Source organism: Geotrypetes seraphini, chromosome 3, assembly GCF_902459505.1.
Source record: "Geotrypetes seraphini chromosome 3, aGeoSer1.1, whole genome shotgun sequence".
Lineage (NCBI taxonomy): Eukaryota > Metazoa > Chordata > Amphibia > Gymnophiona > Dermophiidae > Geotrypetes > Geotrypetes seraphini.
This window is the reverse complement of record NC_047086.1, coordinates 192637294-192654706: the sequence shown is the minus strand read 5'-3', so window position 1 is coordinate 192654706 and position 17413 is coordinate 192637294. Positions and strand designations below refer to the sequence as shown.

At 44.0% G+C, this 17413-nt stretch overlaps 1 protein-coding gene across 2 annotated transcripts in view; it reads left to right on the top strand.

Annotated features, from left to right (window-relative positions):
- RAPGEF3 (Rap guanine nucleotide exchange factor 3) overlaps nucleotides 1–17413 on the top strand; it is a 213606-nt gene that overhangs the window by 128726 nt on the left and 67467 nt on the right. For both annotated transcript variants that reach the window (XR_004538757.1, XM_033937142.1), the window contains 3 exons: nucleotides 7226–7403; nucleotides 9431–9515; nucleotides 16189–16249. Coding sequence is in view for 1 of the 2 variants with exons in the window: in XM_033937142.1 (XP_033793033.1) it covers nucleotides 7226–7403; nucleotides 9431–9515; nucleotides 16189–16249 (324 nt within the window). In the remaining variant the exon portion in view is untranslated. The remainder of the gene's footprint in view (nucleotides 1–7225; nucleotides 7404–9430; nucleotides 9516–16188; nucleotides 16250–17413) is intronic.

Genomic DNA, 17413 nt, shown 5'->3' with positions numbered 1-17413 from the left:
ATAACCAAGTTTACAACGCCTCTCAACTGCCTCACTCTACATCAACCAACTATAACACATATGTATGTATAAACAACCAAATCTGTAACTCCTCTAGTACATTCCACTTAATTGCTCCGGAAGAAGTGACATCAGAGGGGGATGGACCGGCAGAAGCAGACATCGTGGGACTTTCTAGTAACAGATCTGGCTGTATTGCGGTTGCTGCCGAGAGGGGGGCCCATTGCGGTTGCTGCTGGGAGGGGGGACCCATTGCGGTTGCTGCCGGGAGGGGGGGCCCATTGCGGTTGCTGCCGGGAGGGGGGCCCTTTGCCGGCAAGGTTTGTCGTCCTCTTTCAGCAGGCCCCCCTCATCGTTTCGAGCCCTAGGTATATGCCTAGTGTGCCTATTGATTAATCCGGCCCTGGATACTGGGCTAGATGGACCATTGGTTTGACCCAATTTGGCTGTTCTTATGTTATTGTGTAAAGCCATTTTTTTTGTAGCAAAAATTTTAATGGTAATTAATTACCCAATTAAAAAACTGATCACAGTTAGTTGCATTTTTAATCGCTGCCTGGACAGTGTTGCTGAATATCCCCTCTGACCACCATGGCATTATCCAAGCAGTTAATTGGATAGTGGTGATGGAGGGAATCTTCTAGGGAGGAGCTTTTTGGGAAGGGGGATGCTCTTGGGGCCAGTTTCAGGAAGGGGGTAGATGTCAACAGCAGTCATAATTTTAATTACCATTAATTGCAAATGCAAACAGCAATTAATCAATAGCACTAATATATATCCAACCAAGAGGGGAGTAGGATATGGAAAAGAGGGAAATCAGAGGACAAAGGGGTAGAGTTGAGAGTAGTCCTTGTTCAAAGCGTTAACTGATCCAGCCATCAAATAAGATGTCTAACAGGACAAATGACACACCAGTCTCTGGTTGACAGCTTGTAATATTCTTCTCCTTGCCTTGCCTTGCCTGGTATGGTAACTAAGAAAATATAACTAGTTACTGTACTTAAGTAAAAGCTTTATATTTTACTTGTAAAAAAGTACCTGAAACATTTGCTACTTTTACCGAAGTAATAATTTCACCAATTTTTACTATTTTTACCTAGTTACCTCTCATGCTTGCAGTTAAAAGTAAAAAGTAAAACCAGAAGCAATGATTCCTCAGTAAACCGAATGAAACAGTAAAACCTGGAACAGGATTTTACTATTTTAACCTTCATCACACAAACAGTGGATCATCTTGTCCAGTGGTTCCCAAACCTGTCCTGGAGGACCCCCATGCCAGTTATGTTTTCAGGATAGCCCTAATGAATATGCATGGAGCAGATTTGCATGCCTGGCACCTCCATTATATGGAGATCGCTCTCATGCATATTCATTAGGGTTATCCTGAAAACCCGACTGGCCTGGGAACCACTGATCTTGTCCATAGGCAGCGGAATGCTTTTTGTTTGGGGGGGCCTGCAAGCTCCGCCCCAGACCCCATCCCATAATAGTACTAATTGTAATAACATTTTTTCCATTCATTTTTCATATATACACACACAATATAATCTTATTAACAATACATAATGGTTAACCACAAAATTAAACTACTCAAAGCACACTGTATGTTTCTCAACATTCATCCCTACCAGAACCCCTGGCCTTGGTCACACATGCAGAACAGAGATAACCCCTATGCAAATACAAGACCACAAACAAAACCCTAAGATGCAAGACTCTGTATGCATTGCAACCCCCAGAGAAATAGAAACAAATGCATTTCTTCCTGAACAGTGTTAAATATAGACAGCAGGTGTAATTTCTCAAAACTGACACAATTCAATCACTAAATTGAAAATAAAATCATTTCCCCTACCTGTTTTGCCTGGTGATTTTGGTTTTCAAACCATTTTTCCCAGTCTCTGGCTGCACTTCCTTCTGTCTGTGCTCTTAACTGTGTATCCAGGGCCATCTTATCCATTTGCTGTTTTTCTCTCCTTCACTTTCTGCCATACATCCGTCTTTAGCATTACTTTTAACATTCAACTTTCATTTTTCTGCTTTTTTCTCAAAATCTACTTTTCCATGCTTTCCCTTCCCATCTATCCATGTGTACAATCTCCTTCCTCTTTCTTCTCCCCTACTCCCATCTATCCATAAGAAGCATTTTTTCTTATTTCTTCCCTGTTGCACCTATCGCTGTACACCATCTCCTCCCTCTGTTTCCCCTTCCCTTCCATCCCTAAGCACCATCTTATCCCTCTCCCATATCAGACATCTCTGGCTTCCCCCTTCCTCCCTCATATGGTCTGGCATCTTTCTCCTCTCCTTCCCATAGCCTGGAATATTTTCCATGGTCTGGCATCTCTCTCCTTCCTTCTCTCTTCCTGAGGTCTAACATCTCTCTCCTCTTCTTTCTGCAGTCTGGCATTTCTCTCTCCCCTCCTGCCCTTCCATTCTGTGGTCTGTCATCTCTCTCTCTCCTTCCCATTCCAGTGGTCTGACATCTCTCCTCCCTCCCAGTGTAACATTGCTCCTTCCCTCTTCTCCACCACTATCATGTCCAACAATTCTCCCTCTTTCTTCCTTTCCACATATATATCATCTCTCTTTCCCTCTCACACCACACACCTATGTCCAACAATTCTCTGTTTCTTTTCCCTCCCCCACCGGCAGTATTTCTTTCTCTCCCTTCCCACTACTCCACCTGTGCAGCATCTCTCTTTTCCTCCTTTCCTAACCCCCTACCCCCAGCCCATGCATTTGTTCTTTCCAAACCTCTCCCAGTATGTGCAGTATCTGTCTTTCCCAAACCCCTGAGCATCTGTCCTCCCTGCTTTCCTAACTCCCTACCCCCTGTACCCAGCCTCTCCCTGCCAGGCTCTGCACCCTGCCCCCTCCCCCCTGGTGTCTGGGTGTCTATATTTCATTATAGAATACTAGTATAACTTTGCATCGGCGTATCTAACATTTACGCATTTCCATAGATCTGACATAAAAATGGACACATAATGCAACAGAGACGCTCATTACTTACAGTATTCTGCATATGGAGAAATACTTACAGTATTACATGCATATGGAGTTGCCCCATCTGTGTCCTGTCCTTGCTTTGCCCATGTATATGCCCTCCAGCAATTATGCATTTTGTAAGTTACATACGTTGGATAATACACTATAGCATGTAAAAATCGCACTAGACTACATAAGCTACTGTACACAAAAGAACTATCTCAAACTAAACAAGTCCAAGACAAAAATTTTCTGGTTCAGTAACTTTGCCTCACTACCATGAACAGAAATTGAACTCACTTCAGGAGAGAAGCTAAAAATTGAAAGAACTTCCAAGGTACTGAGTGTCATTCATGACTCGTCCTTAACCTATAAAGACTAAATCAATGCAGTGGCAAGACAATTCTTTTTCAGATTAAGACAACTGAGAACAATCAGGCCAGTCCTAACCAAAAGAACTTTAGGATGATCAGTCAAGCAATCCTACTACCATACCTGGACTACTGTAACTCTCTATACAGTGGTATTGCAGAAAAGGAACTCAAAAGATTGCAGACACTTCAGAATACAGTAGCCAGATTGATACTCAGAGCCAGGAAGGTAGCCACCCCACTTCTAAAAGAGCTACACTGGCTACCAATAAAGAAAAGAATACAGTTCATGATGGCATGCATGACCCACAAAACTATATATGGTGAAAGCTCCTGTAGACTCACCATGACCATCAAGGTTACGCCCTCCTTCCTCAACTCAAGGACAACGCGATGGCTCAAGATCCCCTTCCCGTCTCTGCAACAAGTCCACCAGAAGAAGCTGTTCGAGTTCACTTTTAAATTTCAAGCTGCTTACATTTAGAATAAACTCCCAACATCTCTATGTCAGATTCCTTATTACTTTTGCATCTGGAAGACACTAAGATTAGCTGACTCTGCCAGTATATCTGGCTCTATTGATCTCTATTATCTCATTAACTGTTCCTAATGTTAATCACTGTACAGAGTTAGCTGCAGTGAATCCTTGATGAAAAATGTAGGGTATAAGACCACTCGTATATGAGGAGAGGGGATTCCTTGATCACTGAATTTTTCAGAGGTTTCAAGTTGCAAGGAGCTGCTATTGCATCTGATGTCATGGCAACAGGGAGGCTGTCATGCACACTAGAGAATGACATGGGGACAAATTTGTCCCCACAAGAACTCAATTTCCCCACCCCCATGAGTTTTGTCATGTCCCTGTCCCTGCCCCATTCCTGTAAGCTCTGCCTTAACCACACAAGCCTCGAACACTTATGATTTTAAAGTGTTTGAGGCTTGTGCAGATGTGGACTGAGCTTGCAGGAATGGGGCAGAGACAGGAAAAGAACTTGCTGGGATGCGAAAATGAGTTCCTGCAGGGATGGGGAAAAAATTGTCCCTGTGTCATTCTCTAATGCACATTGTGTGGACTCTTCCCACTGCCAAGAGCGGAGAGTTACTATTGAATCTTTTGAAAGATTCTGATTTTTTTTCTCAGCCTGAGAACAGTAGAAAAAACAGAACTGCAATTGGAGTGAGAAGGGGAAGGGAGGAGTTTGGAGCAGGGAGAAGCAGCTTGTTTCTCATGGATTAATAGTGTAGTGGGAACTGGCAGAGAATTTCTCTAAGCAGCTGGCTACCTCTATGCATATAGCTCTGGGGATCAGTGTCCCAGAATCCTGCATGTATTGGTAAAGGGTAAATTTCTGTTTGTCCTATTTACCCTTTTATACTTGATAGTGTTCTTCTGGCCTGCCTCCTGCGCACATAATCTTAGGAGGCTAGGAGTTACACATGCACCATTATTAAGGTGACCATACGTCCCGTTTTGAACGGGACAGTCCCGTTTTCGGATCCCCTGTCCCGTTGTCCCCACACACAGCTTCGGGATGCCCAAAATGTCCCGTTTTCAGAGACAGCGTCCGGAAGCTGTGCGTGGGGACAACGGGACAGGCGATTGCTTCCTGTCCCTCCCCTGCCACACCAAAAAAAAAGCCTCCCTCCAGGCCCGATTTAGGTCCACCACCGCTGCTCCTCTGCTGCCACTACTCGAACCCGGAAGCCTTCTTCCAGACGTCAATTCTGACGTCGGAGAGGACGTTCCGGGCCAGCCAATCGCTGCCTGGCTGGCCTGGAACATCCTCTCCGACATCAGAATTGACATTGGAAAGAAGGCTTCTGGGTTAGAGTAGTTTGCAGCAGAGGAGCAGCGGCGGTGGACCTAAATCGGGCCTGGAGAGAGGCTTTTGTTTTCCGCGGTGGGGGGGGGAGGAGGTAGGCAGGTTTTGGGGGAGGTAGGCAGGCAGGCTGGCTGGCTGGCTCTGGGGGAGGCAGGAAGGCTGGCTCTGGGGGAGGTAGGCAGGCAGGCTGGCTCTGGGGGAGGTAGGCAGGCAGGCTGGCTCTGGGATAGGTAGACAGGCAGACTGGCTCTGGGGTAGGTAGACAGGCAGATTGGCTTTGGGGAAGGCTGGCTTTGGGGAGGTAGGCCGGCAGGCTTTTTGGGAGGGGGTGGGACAAAGGCTGGAAGTAGTGAGGGGACATAGGAAGGAGAGATGAAGGAAGGAGAGAAAATGGCAGAGAAGGGGGGGGGGGGTTGTAAATAGAAGAAAGACTAGAGAAATAAAGGCCTGGACCAAAGGGGAAAGACAGGAGGAAGAAGGAGGACTTTGGGAGGTGCAGACAGAGGGGGAGAGCCCCTGAGGAAGAGCAGAGAGAGGCAAGATCATAACAGAGGAGGGAGAGAGAGAAAGGTAGACCTGGAACAAAGGTACAAAGGAGAACTGACACTGGATTTGGGGGCACTAAGGACATAGGAAGGAGGCACTGGGGGCATTAAAGACATAGGAAGGAGGCGTTGGGGACACTAAGGACATAGGAAGGAAGGAGGAAGGGAATAGAAAGGGACAATTGTTGGGCCTGAGTGCAGAAAGAAATGAAAGATAGGATGCACAGTCAGAAGGAAACGCAACCAGAGACTCATGAAATCACCAGACAGCAAAGGTAAAATGATTTTATTTTCAATTTAGTGATAAAAATGTGTCAGTTTTGAGAATTTATATCTGCTGTCTATATTTTGCACTATATTTGTCTATTTTTCTATAGTTACTGAGGTGATATCGTTGAAAACCCCCCAAATATAAATAATTAACATTTTCTCTGCGTATAGGGTGCTTTGTGGTTTTTTAAAAATTTTATGGTTACCATTATGAAATAATAAGATATTGTGTGTACATGAAAAATGAATGGAAGAAATTGGGGGGCGGGGCTAGGGTGGGATTGGGGTAGGGCTAGGGCGGGATTGGGGGGCGGGACTGAATATTAATAGATGTCCCGTTTTGATGAAAAAAATTAATGGTCACGTTAACCATTATAGAATATTGTGTAGGACAGAACTTCCTAATCTGTGGTCAGAAAACTCATGTTTGGGGTCACAGCCTAGGTTAGCTCTCCATAAGTTCATTATCTTTTAGCAACTCTGGGGGATCATACAGTGGCATAGTTAGATCTACTGTTGTGGATGGGCCCGGAATTAACTTTGGTGGGCCCTTTCAATCCCCCCTCCTTAGGTCAGCATTTCCTTTGTTTTTAACCTGACTAGCATCTTCCCCCTTTTCCAGTATGTCTTAGAAAAGTCCCAGAAGCCAAAGTGATTCATTGTTGCTGCCTACACCAGCCCATACAGGCTTCCCGCCCTTGCTGATATCATTTCCTGTTTCCTTACTGGTGGGAGGCAGTAGAGGGAAACTGCAAGAGTCTGTGTATTCTGTGGAAATGAATTGCTGTGGCCTTCAGGACACCTCTGAGGTACACCAAGAAGCAAGGGGGGGAGGGGAGAATTCAGAGAGATAACATGCCATCCCATCAGAAGAGGAGAGAAAGATGGAATTAGGGTGCCACTGCTGGGTGGGCCTAAGCTAGGAATGGATGGGCCTATGCTATCACAGTGGCCTAGCTATGCCACTGGGATCACAGTTTTATTTGGCCACCATCATGAGATCACAGGCACAAAAAGTTTGAAAAGCACTACCTAGGCACTCTGCTTATATTTGTATGAGTAAATGTTCACTTGCGTGCATAAGCGCTAGTATTCTAGACATTTGCACACACAAGGGGCATTTCAACGCAGGCACCTAAGTTTATAGAATTACCCTTCACATACCTACTTTCTGTATGTGTCTCTGCTGAATAGGAGTTAACTCTTTTGTTTCTTCTTGTCATAGTGAGGCAGGAGCTGAATTTTCAGGACAAGGATTCACAGTTTTACCGCTTCCTGGGGGAGGAGCTGCTGACGGAGCGGAAGGCTCATGGGAGGGAGTCAGAGGAGGAGCTGCAGGAATCGCTGTCATTTCTGGCCTTGCTGGGACCTGACGCACTCCTTACTATGATACTGCGCAAACCGTAAGTGTGGCACTGGGGTGGTCAATCAGTCACATCCCTCAGATTGGCTCACTCCTCCACTTGTAGCCTAGTTAAGTGTGACAGAATAGAAGCTTTCAAGTTCTTTTAAAATAGGTGCCTCTTCTGTCTCAGAGCTTCAGCTCATGGATCCTTCTGTGTAAGTGCATATCCCTAAGGTCACTTTGTGGTCATGGGACCAACACGTGACATCAGAGGGAGAGCTGAGGCTGGTATGGGCAGCAAGTTGGAGATGCTTCTTGCACTGGTGAAGTTGAAGAGGTATGGGAGAAGGTAAGGGGCATGTGCGAGGTGGGGAAAGGGTGGGGTTGCCACTGCCCCAGGTGCCTCTTACTCTTGCTAAGCCACTGCCCCAGTTAGTTGGGTTTTGAAGTTATGCCTAATGAATATGCATGAGGCAGATTTGCATATAATAGATGGCAGGCAAGCAAATCTGCCTCATGCATATTCATTAACTCAAATTCTTAAAACCAGCTATTAAATATTTAATACAAATAAGTATTATCTGAATCAATTCAATTTTAATCTTATCCCCTCAATTCATTTCATTACAGTACTTTTACAACTTAACAATACTTAATTTATTAATAAATATCAGAATAATTTAGTCAGGGAACCTAATCCCCATCACTCACACTCACTTCCCAACTTTCACACACATACTCCAGTCATTGTGATTACTTTTATCCAAAACTGGATCTTGGTTAGTTCATTAGTCCATGATCATCTAGTCAGAGAGGCTTCAAACTGAGAGTTGCACAACAGTCTAGCACATGAAAATCCCTGCTTAAGTCTTGCTTAGTTTATTGGTAGGTGAAAGGTGTTTTAAAGATTTTGGTGAGGTTTTAGTATGAATGAAAGGGAATGTATGTGAATTATTTTGTATTGTAGGTGAATTATTTTGTATTGTAGGTGAAGTTGTGATGCTGGCGAGCCTTGCAAAATACAGCTCCTGAAGATGCCAGGTGGTGAAACACAGTTTTGTGTTGAGCTGAATGCTTTATGAATTGAAGAACAGGACCATCATGAGGACAGAGAGGCCTGCCAGTTGTGTTTAAGAAACTGTCATTCTCATGTGCTAGACTGTTGTGCAACTCTCAGTTTGAAGCCTCTCTGACTAGATGATCATGGACTAATGAACTCACCAAGATCCAGTTTGGGATAAAAGTAATCACAATGACTGTAGTATGTGTGTGAAAGTTGGGAAGTGAGTGTGAGTGATGAGGATTAGGTTCCCTGACTAAATTATTCTGATATTTATTAATAAATTAAGTATTGGTAAGTTGTAAAAGTACTGTAATGAAATGAACTGTGGAGATAAGATTAAAATTGAATTGATTCAGATAATATTTGTTTGTATTAAATATTTAATAGCTGGTTTTAAGAATTTGAGTTATCCAATAGGCAGCTATTTAATTAACTGAAACCCCCCCCCCCCTAAGCTTAGGCTTTAGGTTATGCATATTCATTAGGGATAACTTGAAAACCCGACTGGCTGGGGGTCTCCCAGGACAGGTTTAAGAACCACTGCCCTACTCTAATCCAGCGGTTCTCAACCCAGTCCCCAAGACACACCAGCCAGTCAAGTTTCTAGGATGCCCAAAATCAATATGCATGAGAAAGATGTGCTTTCACTCAGTGGCATAGTAAGGGGCGGGGGGGGGGGGGGGTCCGCCCCAGGCACTGTCTTGGTAGGGGCACCAGCAGCTGTCCTCCTAGGCTCTTTCCCCACCCCCTACTACCACGCGGACATACCCCTTCTCTTCTCCTGCACCTCTTTAACATTCGGGGCATGAGCAGCAACCCCAACCTGCACGAGTGTTGGCTCTTCCTCTGATGTTACTTCCTGGACCCGCAGGAGGTCATTTAGACACATACAATAGGGTTTATTCATGAAACATCCTTCTTGAAAATTACCTGTAGAAGCACTTTTTGTATCTTTTATTTGACAATGACTGCAACCAGGAGGTTTGCTCAGTAATTGTGACTCCCTTGTTTCCTCTCCTTAGTCCTTCCCAGCGCACAGAGGAGGAGCAGGAAGTCATATTCGAAGAGCTGCTACATATCAAGGCAGTGTCACACCTCTCAAATTCAGTGAGTGCCTACTAGTATTGTGAAAATCCGGAACAACCACCAAACAGGGAATATTATTTACAAAGTGCCACCTATGTACACAGCGCTGTACAGACACAGACTAGTGACCACTATACCATTAAGTGGAAAGCACTGTGCAGCCTTGAGAATCAGAATGTCTATAAATGCCCTCATAGGCTTATGCTCAAAAGATTTGTGGTAGAGGAAAACAAACTGTAAATTCAGTGCTGAAAAATCAATGTGGCATGTTAGAATAAGCATGCAAATTCATGTTGCGTTAAAATCAAGGCAGTAATATGATGCTCATTATTCCAATCTATTTTTCTGTCATTAACTGAGTGCGGATTGGCTCAGGCATTGACAGAAAAGTTGGGATTTTAAAAAAAAAGAAACTCACATACCCATCATGACCCCTCTCACTCGCCTGACTTTTTTTTTTTTTTTTTATAATTTGTTTATCATTTTCAAATGAAACCACAAGAATCCACTTGTTACAGTAATACAGAGCAGAGTATACAATAATAGAGAAAAGAAACTTCCCAAAGTTAACAGGAAATCAAGCATAATTACATAAATTCTTTGAAAATTAAGAATAACATTTTAATCATAATTTTTTTAACTCTTTGAAAACCCTCAATAAGGTAGAGAAGCAATTAAGGAAGAGACAGGGAGGTCTCATTATTTCTAGGAAATCAATATACCAAGAGAAAAACGGAAAAGGCTTAAAGTGTTTACAAAATGACCTTTAAATTTCTGCTGCCCTACAGCATTTTCTTAGTGTCCAGAAAGCTACGAAGATGCTCAGGAACAAAAAAAAATATTTAATGCCAGTGTAACTTATTAAACATTTACAGGGATAACTAAGCAAAAATGTAGCTCCCAGGCTTTTAACTTCTTCTCAAATAGCTAGAAATAATTTCCTACAGTCTTGAGTAGACTTTGTCACGTCAGGGAATATCCATATTCTCTGACCCATGAATAAACTTTGAACATGCCAGAAAAATATTCTCAGTATGGCATTAAGGTCTTGTTTGAAGACAAAAGATATTATCAAAGTACCACAATATTCTATTTCTTCCTGGGAGTTTTCCAATATAACAGTTAAATTGTTTAAATCCAAAGGTTGTGATCTATCAGCCTATCCATCAGGTGGAAAAGATTCAGCTTTCTTAGGAAGGTAATATATCCTATTTATAGGCGGAATTGAATCCAGTGGAAATTTTAAATTTTCAGTGAGGTATTTTTAAACATATCCATTGGGGAGATAGCTGAAGATTTGGGGAAATTCAAAATTCTAAGGTTGAGTTTTCTATTGTGGTTTTCAAGCTGTTCAATTTTCTTTTGAAGGAAAAGTCTATCTTTGGCAAATGTTCCCGTAAGATTTTGAATTGAGGCTATTTCTTTATTAATTTGATCAAACTTTGTGTTAGTCTCAGTTTGGATATTATATACAGAAACTGAAAGATCATCCAACTTATTTACAATTGTTGATATATCACCATCAGATTTAGTAGCAGCTACTTCTAGCTTCTGGAGCACACGCCAAATGCAGTCCACTGTCACCTTTGAGAAGCGGCTATCTTCCGCTCCTGATGCTGTTTAACACTCGGTGTGAGGCCTCCCACTGCATATAGATGTTGGACACACCAGGTCCTCAGAACTCAAGCTTGCAGCATCTTCTGCTGCTGGGTTAGGTGGCAATCAGGTTGCTGGAGAGGAGAGCGAGAGCTCAAGTCCCATAGCTCTGGTGGCTCCCTCCATCGGAGTTATCGCTGGGTTCCTACCCCCTTTGATACTGGCCGGAGAGTTAGTAAGAAAGCGCTTCATCGACACCTGTCCAGACGTGGGAGGGTCTATCCGGAGAAAGCCCTTACACTTAGTATGGGGTATCGTCGAAAAAAATTTTCCGAATTGTAAAGGTATGTTCGTATTGAAGTTGTAAAGCATGACAGAGCTCAACTTAATAGCTGTTATCATGCCACTGCCATCTTGCTTCTCTTGAGAAACTACTCTCCTGAACTTTAAAAAATGTCCCTGATGGTCCAGTACACCCCCCTCAGGCAGGCCAAGAGATATCTCACTTTTCTTCCGAAGACAGGCCCTGTAGACAACCCCCCCAAGGCAGGCCCCAAGAGAACCCCCTGAGGCAGGCTGCCCCCAAGGCAAGTCTCGAAACCAACCTCCTAATAAAGGCCTAGAGGTGACTTCCCAATCCAAGCAAGCCCAGAGACTCTTCTGGTGGCCCATTGTACTGGGAGTGCCAGGGTGCCATTTTGATGACAACACCCTGGAGAAAGGAGGGAAAGATGTGTGCTTCCTCCTCCATGCCTGCCTCCAGTTTCTTCAAGATATGTCGAGGCCTTGGGGTGAGGGATCATCACTGGGTCTGTCTGTTAGCAGTTTTTTTGAGCATGCCTTTCAGCAGATTTTTGAGAATACCATGGAACATTTAATGACCTCATTTAAATCCATTAAAGCAGTGGGTGGCACACTTACGCTGGCGCTAATTGCCTTTGACATAGGCATTAGGTTTCGAGCATTGGCCCATCAGTGCTCTATTATTTTCAAGCAGTTCAACTGTGATAGAAGAATGAACTCACACATTAAAAATCCCACCTCTCTAAGAGCTAGATGCACTAAATAGGGTCGTTAATTCCGCATGAGTCTGCTGAAAACTAATTTTTGGCTGATTCCAAAAGAGCGATGCACAAACAAGTTCCATATAAATGATTTGCGCAGAGGTTCACCGTAATACCCATCTCTCCCGTCCGATGGATTGCTGTGTGAGCAACCCTCACACATGCGCAGAACTGGCAGTGGAAGCCCAAACAGCTAAAAGGCAAGGGAAGCTGTGGAGTAGCCTCCTACCACTCAGCAGTTCAGGGCAGAAAACCTTTTTTTTTCTTTTTTCTTTATGAACATAGATGTGTGTGTTACCCATTAAAAAAAAAAGTTGTTCTGGCTCCCCCCTCCTGACCACAGGTCTCCAAATCCCCCCCCCCCAACGATGACAGCCATCCCCACAAGTGATAGGAGGGATGCCCAGTCTCTCCAGCTCGGAGGCCTGCCACTTCAAAATGGTGGGCCTTCCTCTTCCCGGTGCATCCTGGGATGCACAGAGAGGGGCCTTAGGCATCTGAGCCAATCAGGGCTTTAGGCTCCTCCCTCTGTCGAGTTAGGATAAAAACTTATACTAGACAAAAACTTCTACTGTAACTATGGTACATTGTAACCTGTTAACTGTATATTATGTATGTTAGCCTGTAACCCGTTCTAAGCTCTTTGGGGGAAGACGGGAGAGAAAACGAAATAAATAGACATGTAAATTTAAACAAGGCAGAGATCATGCTTGTGAGTCATTGCACTGGTATGGATTTCCATCAGTTCTCAAGTTTCACATCTGTCATGTTTAAAATGTCGTTGCAAACCTTGAGTCTTGGAGTAAAACTTGGCTCAGGGCTCTCATTAGAATCACACATCAATTCCGTTGTTCGTTCAGTCTTTTTGAAGCTCCTGTTTGTTAGCTTGACTTAAACTCATGTTGCCGGCAGATGATTTCAGATCTGTGCTTCAGGGTTTGATTAATATCATGCTTGATTATTGCAATTTGATATGTTGAGGCCTACCCCAAATGCTGCAATAAGACATCACAGTTAGTGCAGAATAAGAACATAAGAACATAAGCAGTGCCTCTGCCGGGTCAGACCAGAGGTCCATCCCGCCCAGCAGTCCGCCCCTGCGGCAGCCCAACAGGTCATGACCTGCCTTAATCACCAGAAGGGGCCCCCTTGCCCCCTAGGTTTCTCATCGAAGTCCTATCTTCCCATCAATGTCCTAACCCTCCGGCCTTGCACCTGCACGACCTGGTGAGCTGTCTATACTTATGCAACACCCCAGCACCTCCCTCAGTACCCCACGATCCCCTTTTCCCTCAGGAATCTGTCCAATCCCTGAACTGTACTCTGCCGGATCACTTCCTCCGGGAGCGCATTCCATTTGTCCACGACCCTTTGGGTGAAGAAAAACTTCCTTGCATTTGATTTGAACCTATCTCCCTTCAGTTTCTCTGAGTGCCCCCTCGTACCTGTCGTCCCTTTTAGTCTGAAGAACCTGTCCCTGTCCACTCTCTCTATGCCCCTAAGTATTTTGAAGTTCCCTATCATATCCCCCCTGAGCCTCCTCTTTTCCAGAGAGAAGAGCCCCAGTTTATCCAGCCTCTCAGCATATGGGCAGTTTTCCAGCCCTCTTACCAGTTTCGTTGCCCTCCTTTGGACTCTCTCAAGAACTGCCATGTCCTTCTTGAGGTGCGGCGACCAATATTGAACGCAGTATTCCAGATGTGGGCGCACCATCGCTCGATACAGCGGCATGATGACTTCCCGCGTCCTGGTTGATATGCCCCTCTTGATGATGCCCAGCATCCTGTTGGCTTTCTTCGAGAATGCAGCTGCTAGATTGTTGACTGGTGCCTTGAGATTTTCACATACTTCTCCTGTGTTGTTTGATTTACATTAATTCCTTACAAAATGAGGATCCATCTTATTTGATTTCACTATTAAAAAATGTATAGGCTGACTTCAGCCTTGTAGTCATATGGAACCCTTTTACCCCTATTCCATCTATTAGAAAAATAATTATTGAAATGAGGAAATATACTTTTTCTCTAACACAGATTTGTCCTTCATTCATGCTGATTATGGGAAAAAAATGTTCCCAATCTTTTTAAACACAGAAAGAAGGGAGACAAACTTTGCCCAAAGTAGGGAAAAGCACAAAGATAAAAGACAAAGTTGGTGGTTTAACACAACCAAGGTAAATATATTAATATAAATATAGTCCCAACAAGGATTCTGGTTTCGGCAGAAAAACTGCCTTCTTCAGGAGACAAAACAACTGATGAGGTTATAAAATAATGTGTGGTTGTAATGTCAGAGACAATGAGACACTTTTGTTTCTCAGTGAATTAAAATTGGTGATATGGTCCTTTAAGGTTCCATGCTCTGTATTATAGCATTACAACTACACATTATTTTATATCCCCCCTGCAGCGTTTGGAATATCTGGACCCCTAGACCCGCCCCAGGCCCGTCCAGGTCCACACTGTCATGCCCCAGCCCCATCCCAATCCTGCCCCCCCACACACACACATACACACACACACACACACACACACACACACACACAGCCTGCTCTGGTCGGCGAATTTAGAAGCTTTTCAAAATCCAGACAAAGTGCCAGGTTTTGAAAAGCAGTCTGGGGAAATCCGGATGTCCCTAGATGCCCACCCTCTCCTGCTGTCAAGCGAACCCCCCCCCCCAAGCAGTGGGAGAGATGCCCATTCTCTCCCGCTGCATCACAATACCCCCTCCCCCCATCTCCGACCCCTTTCTCCCATACCTTTAATTAGATGGCTGACTGGAGGGATGCCTACTCCCTCCTGCCAGCTACCTTGCCTCTTCCAAAATGGGCCATCCCCTCCCCTGTGCATCCAGGGATGCACTGGGGAAAGGCCTGAGGCACTGCTTGGCCAAGGTTGTTTTTAAGGCCCCTCCCATAGGAGGGTCGCTTCTTAAAATGGCTTTTCTAGCAGTCTCCGACACTGTGATGGGGTTTTAAACAGTGCTGTCACTGTACTGGCACCCCTGGACCAGTTGTTGATTTTTATAGCCAAAGGCCGACGTCGCTCTTGGAGAGTGGCTCGGCAATTTTAAAGAATCCATCGGAGTGCTCATTTTAATGTTGAAGAGCCCATTTGCATGTTAGTGTCGGAGACTGCTAGAAACCTTGCTAAAAACAAAGATAAGCCGTTTTGATAATCCGCCGCTAAAATGCGTGCAGGCTAAACCGTCGGAAAACAGTTTAGCGATGGCGTTAAAGTTTTGAGAATCTGGGCCTTACTGAGGCACTTAGTTGCCTCAGTAAAAGGGCTCCTAAGTTTGTCAGTGATCTTAGGTACCCTAGATTACACTCCCCATTCATACCCCCCCCAATCAAGGAAGTAAAAAGAACAAAACTACACGACGGCCTCCTAGCCACTCAAGCCGCAAGGCTGGACAACCAGATCTCCAACCTTCTGATGACCACCCCAGACTATAGGACGTTCAGAAAAGAAATAAAAACCACACTTTTCAAGAAATTCCTGAAGCAGCAATAACATCACGACCTCTTAGTAACTCTAAAACCGACATCTGATCTACCCATTACTGCACTAACAACAACAAAAGAACCTCCACTATGACCAACTATTAATTCTCTTACAAACCACCTCACCCTCAACAACCCATTAATGTTTATAAAATCTACAACTTACCTCTCTAGCTAATCATTGTAACTCTGTATTTTTTAAATTAACCTTTTGTAATCCGCCTTGAACCGCAAGGTAATGGCGGAATAGAAATCCCTAATGTAATGTAATGTAATGTAATATTCCTGTTCTATAGCATTATTTGAGAGGCACAAATATCTTTTATTTCAATGCAGAAAGAATATTACTTTGACACGATGGCATTCATGAGGGTTTTCAAGAAACCAAGTGCAGGTTTTATTGATGCTCTGCAGTGAAAGGTTAAATGAGGTCCAGCTGAAAATACAGCTGGCACATCTGGCTAGTACCTGCCAGAGTGGTGCATGGTCCATGCTGGACCAGCTAATGGAATGTCTCTTTCACACACAGGTGAAGCGGGAACTCGCCTCTGTGCTGGTGTTCGAATCCCACGCTAAGGCAGGAACTGTGCGTAAGTATCCAGGGATTTAGTTCTTTGTGGAAAGGATGCACCTTCCTTGTCTTGAAGGCTTAAGGAAGATGATTGCTTTTGTTTACAAAATTTCACGAAACATTATAAAAGTCTGTGAGACAAACTTGCAGGCAAAGTGCAAATTCTTCCACCCTTCCCTATTTCACTTCTGCTTCCTTGAGGGAATAGGGCTTTTGGTAAGGGGTGAGAGGAGTCATGAGTTTAGGAGTGAAACGTCTACTTTTGTACTCAAACTGCCCACTGTATAGAGCAGTTGGAAGGCTAGGATAAAACACATTGCCATGCACAGAAGGCACAACAAGATGGCATGTCTAATTTATTGGAAGCTTTGTAAACATTATATCACTGTACCAGAAAAGCATTGGGATCATGACCTTAAGAGAATTATAAAGAGGTTATGATCTTCTGGGACATCCCCATTCCAACTGATAAAAAGCTGAATGCATTGAAACTGGACATATGAGTGGTAAAAGAGAAATACACCATCACAGTATCAATCAGAGAGGTGTCAGCCCCAAATGATTACTCTGTGAATTATGTGAAGAAAGAAAAGATCGTCAAGTACTAAAAAAAATAGTCTGAGACCAAGAAAATGCAGCATAACCATACAGAAATATTATCCAATACTTTGGAAGTCACAAGCTTCATTAAAAAGAATTTACAAGCTCACCTGGATAGGCTGTCTATACATGTTACATCTTATTAACTCCAAAAGGGAAACTTTCTTTGGCATGATGCAAGTACTATGGTGAGCACTGGCAGTAAATTTGAGAGAATGAGATCATACTCCATGTTACCTGGCTTAGGCATGAGGTTTGTCCTGGAGGGTGCAAAACTAACCTATTTGGAGACATTACCTTTGTGAGAAACTCAAATGGATCCATTTTCAGGGTTATATGTCTACCAGCAATCTGTAAGACCCGGATTCTGCAACTGGCACAATTGTCGGCGGCCACCTTAAAAGTGGCAGCTGATCACGTGTCAGTCACGCGATGGGTACAGAATCGGGCCTTTGGTAAAGATAGGCGTCTACCTATGATATTAGGTGCTTTAGGATGCCTAACGCCACTTCCGGTGTTAGCTACGCCCACAGTGGCATTAGGTAGCCTAAAGGACCTACAGAGGCATGATTCCGGCACCGAT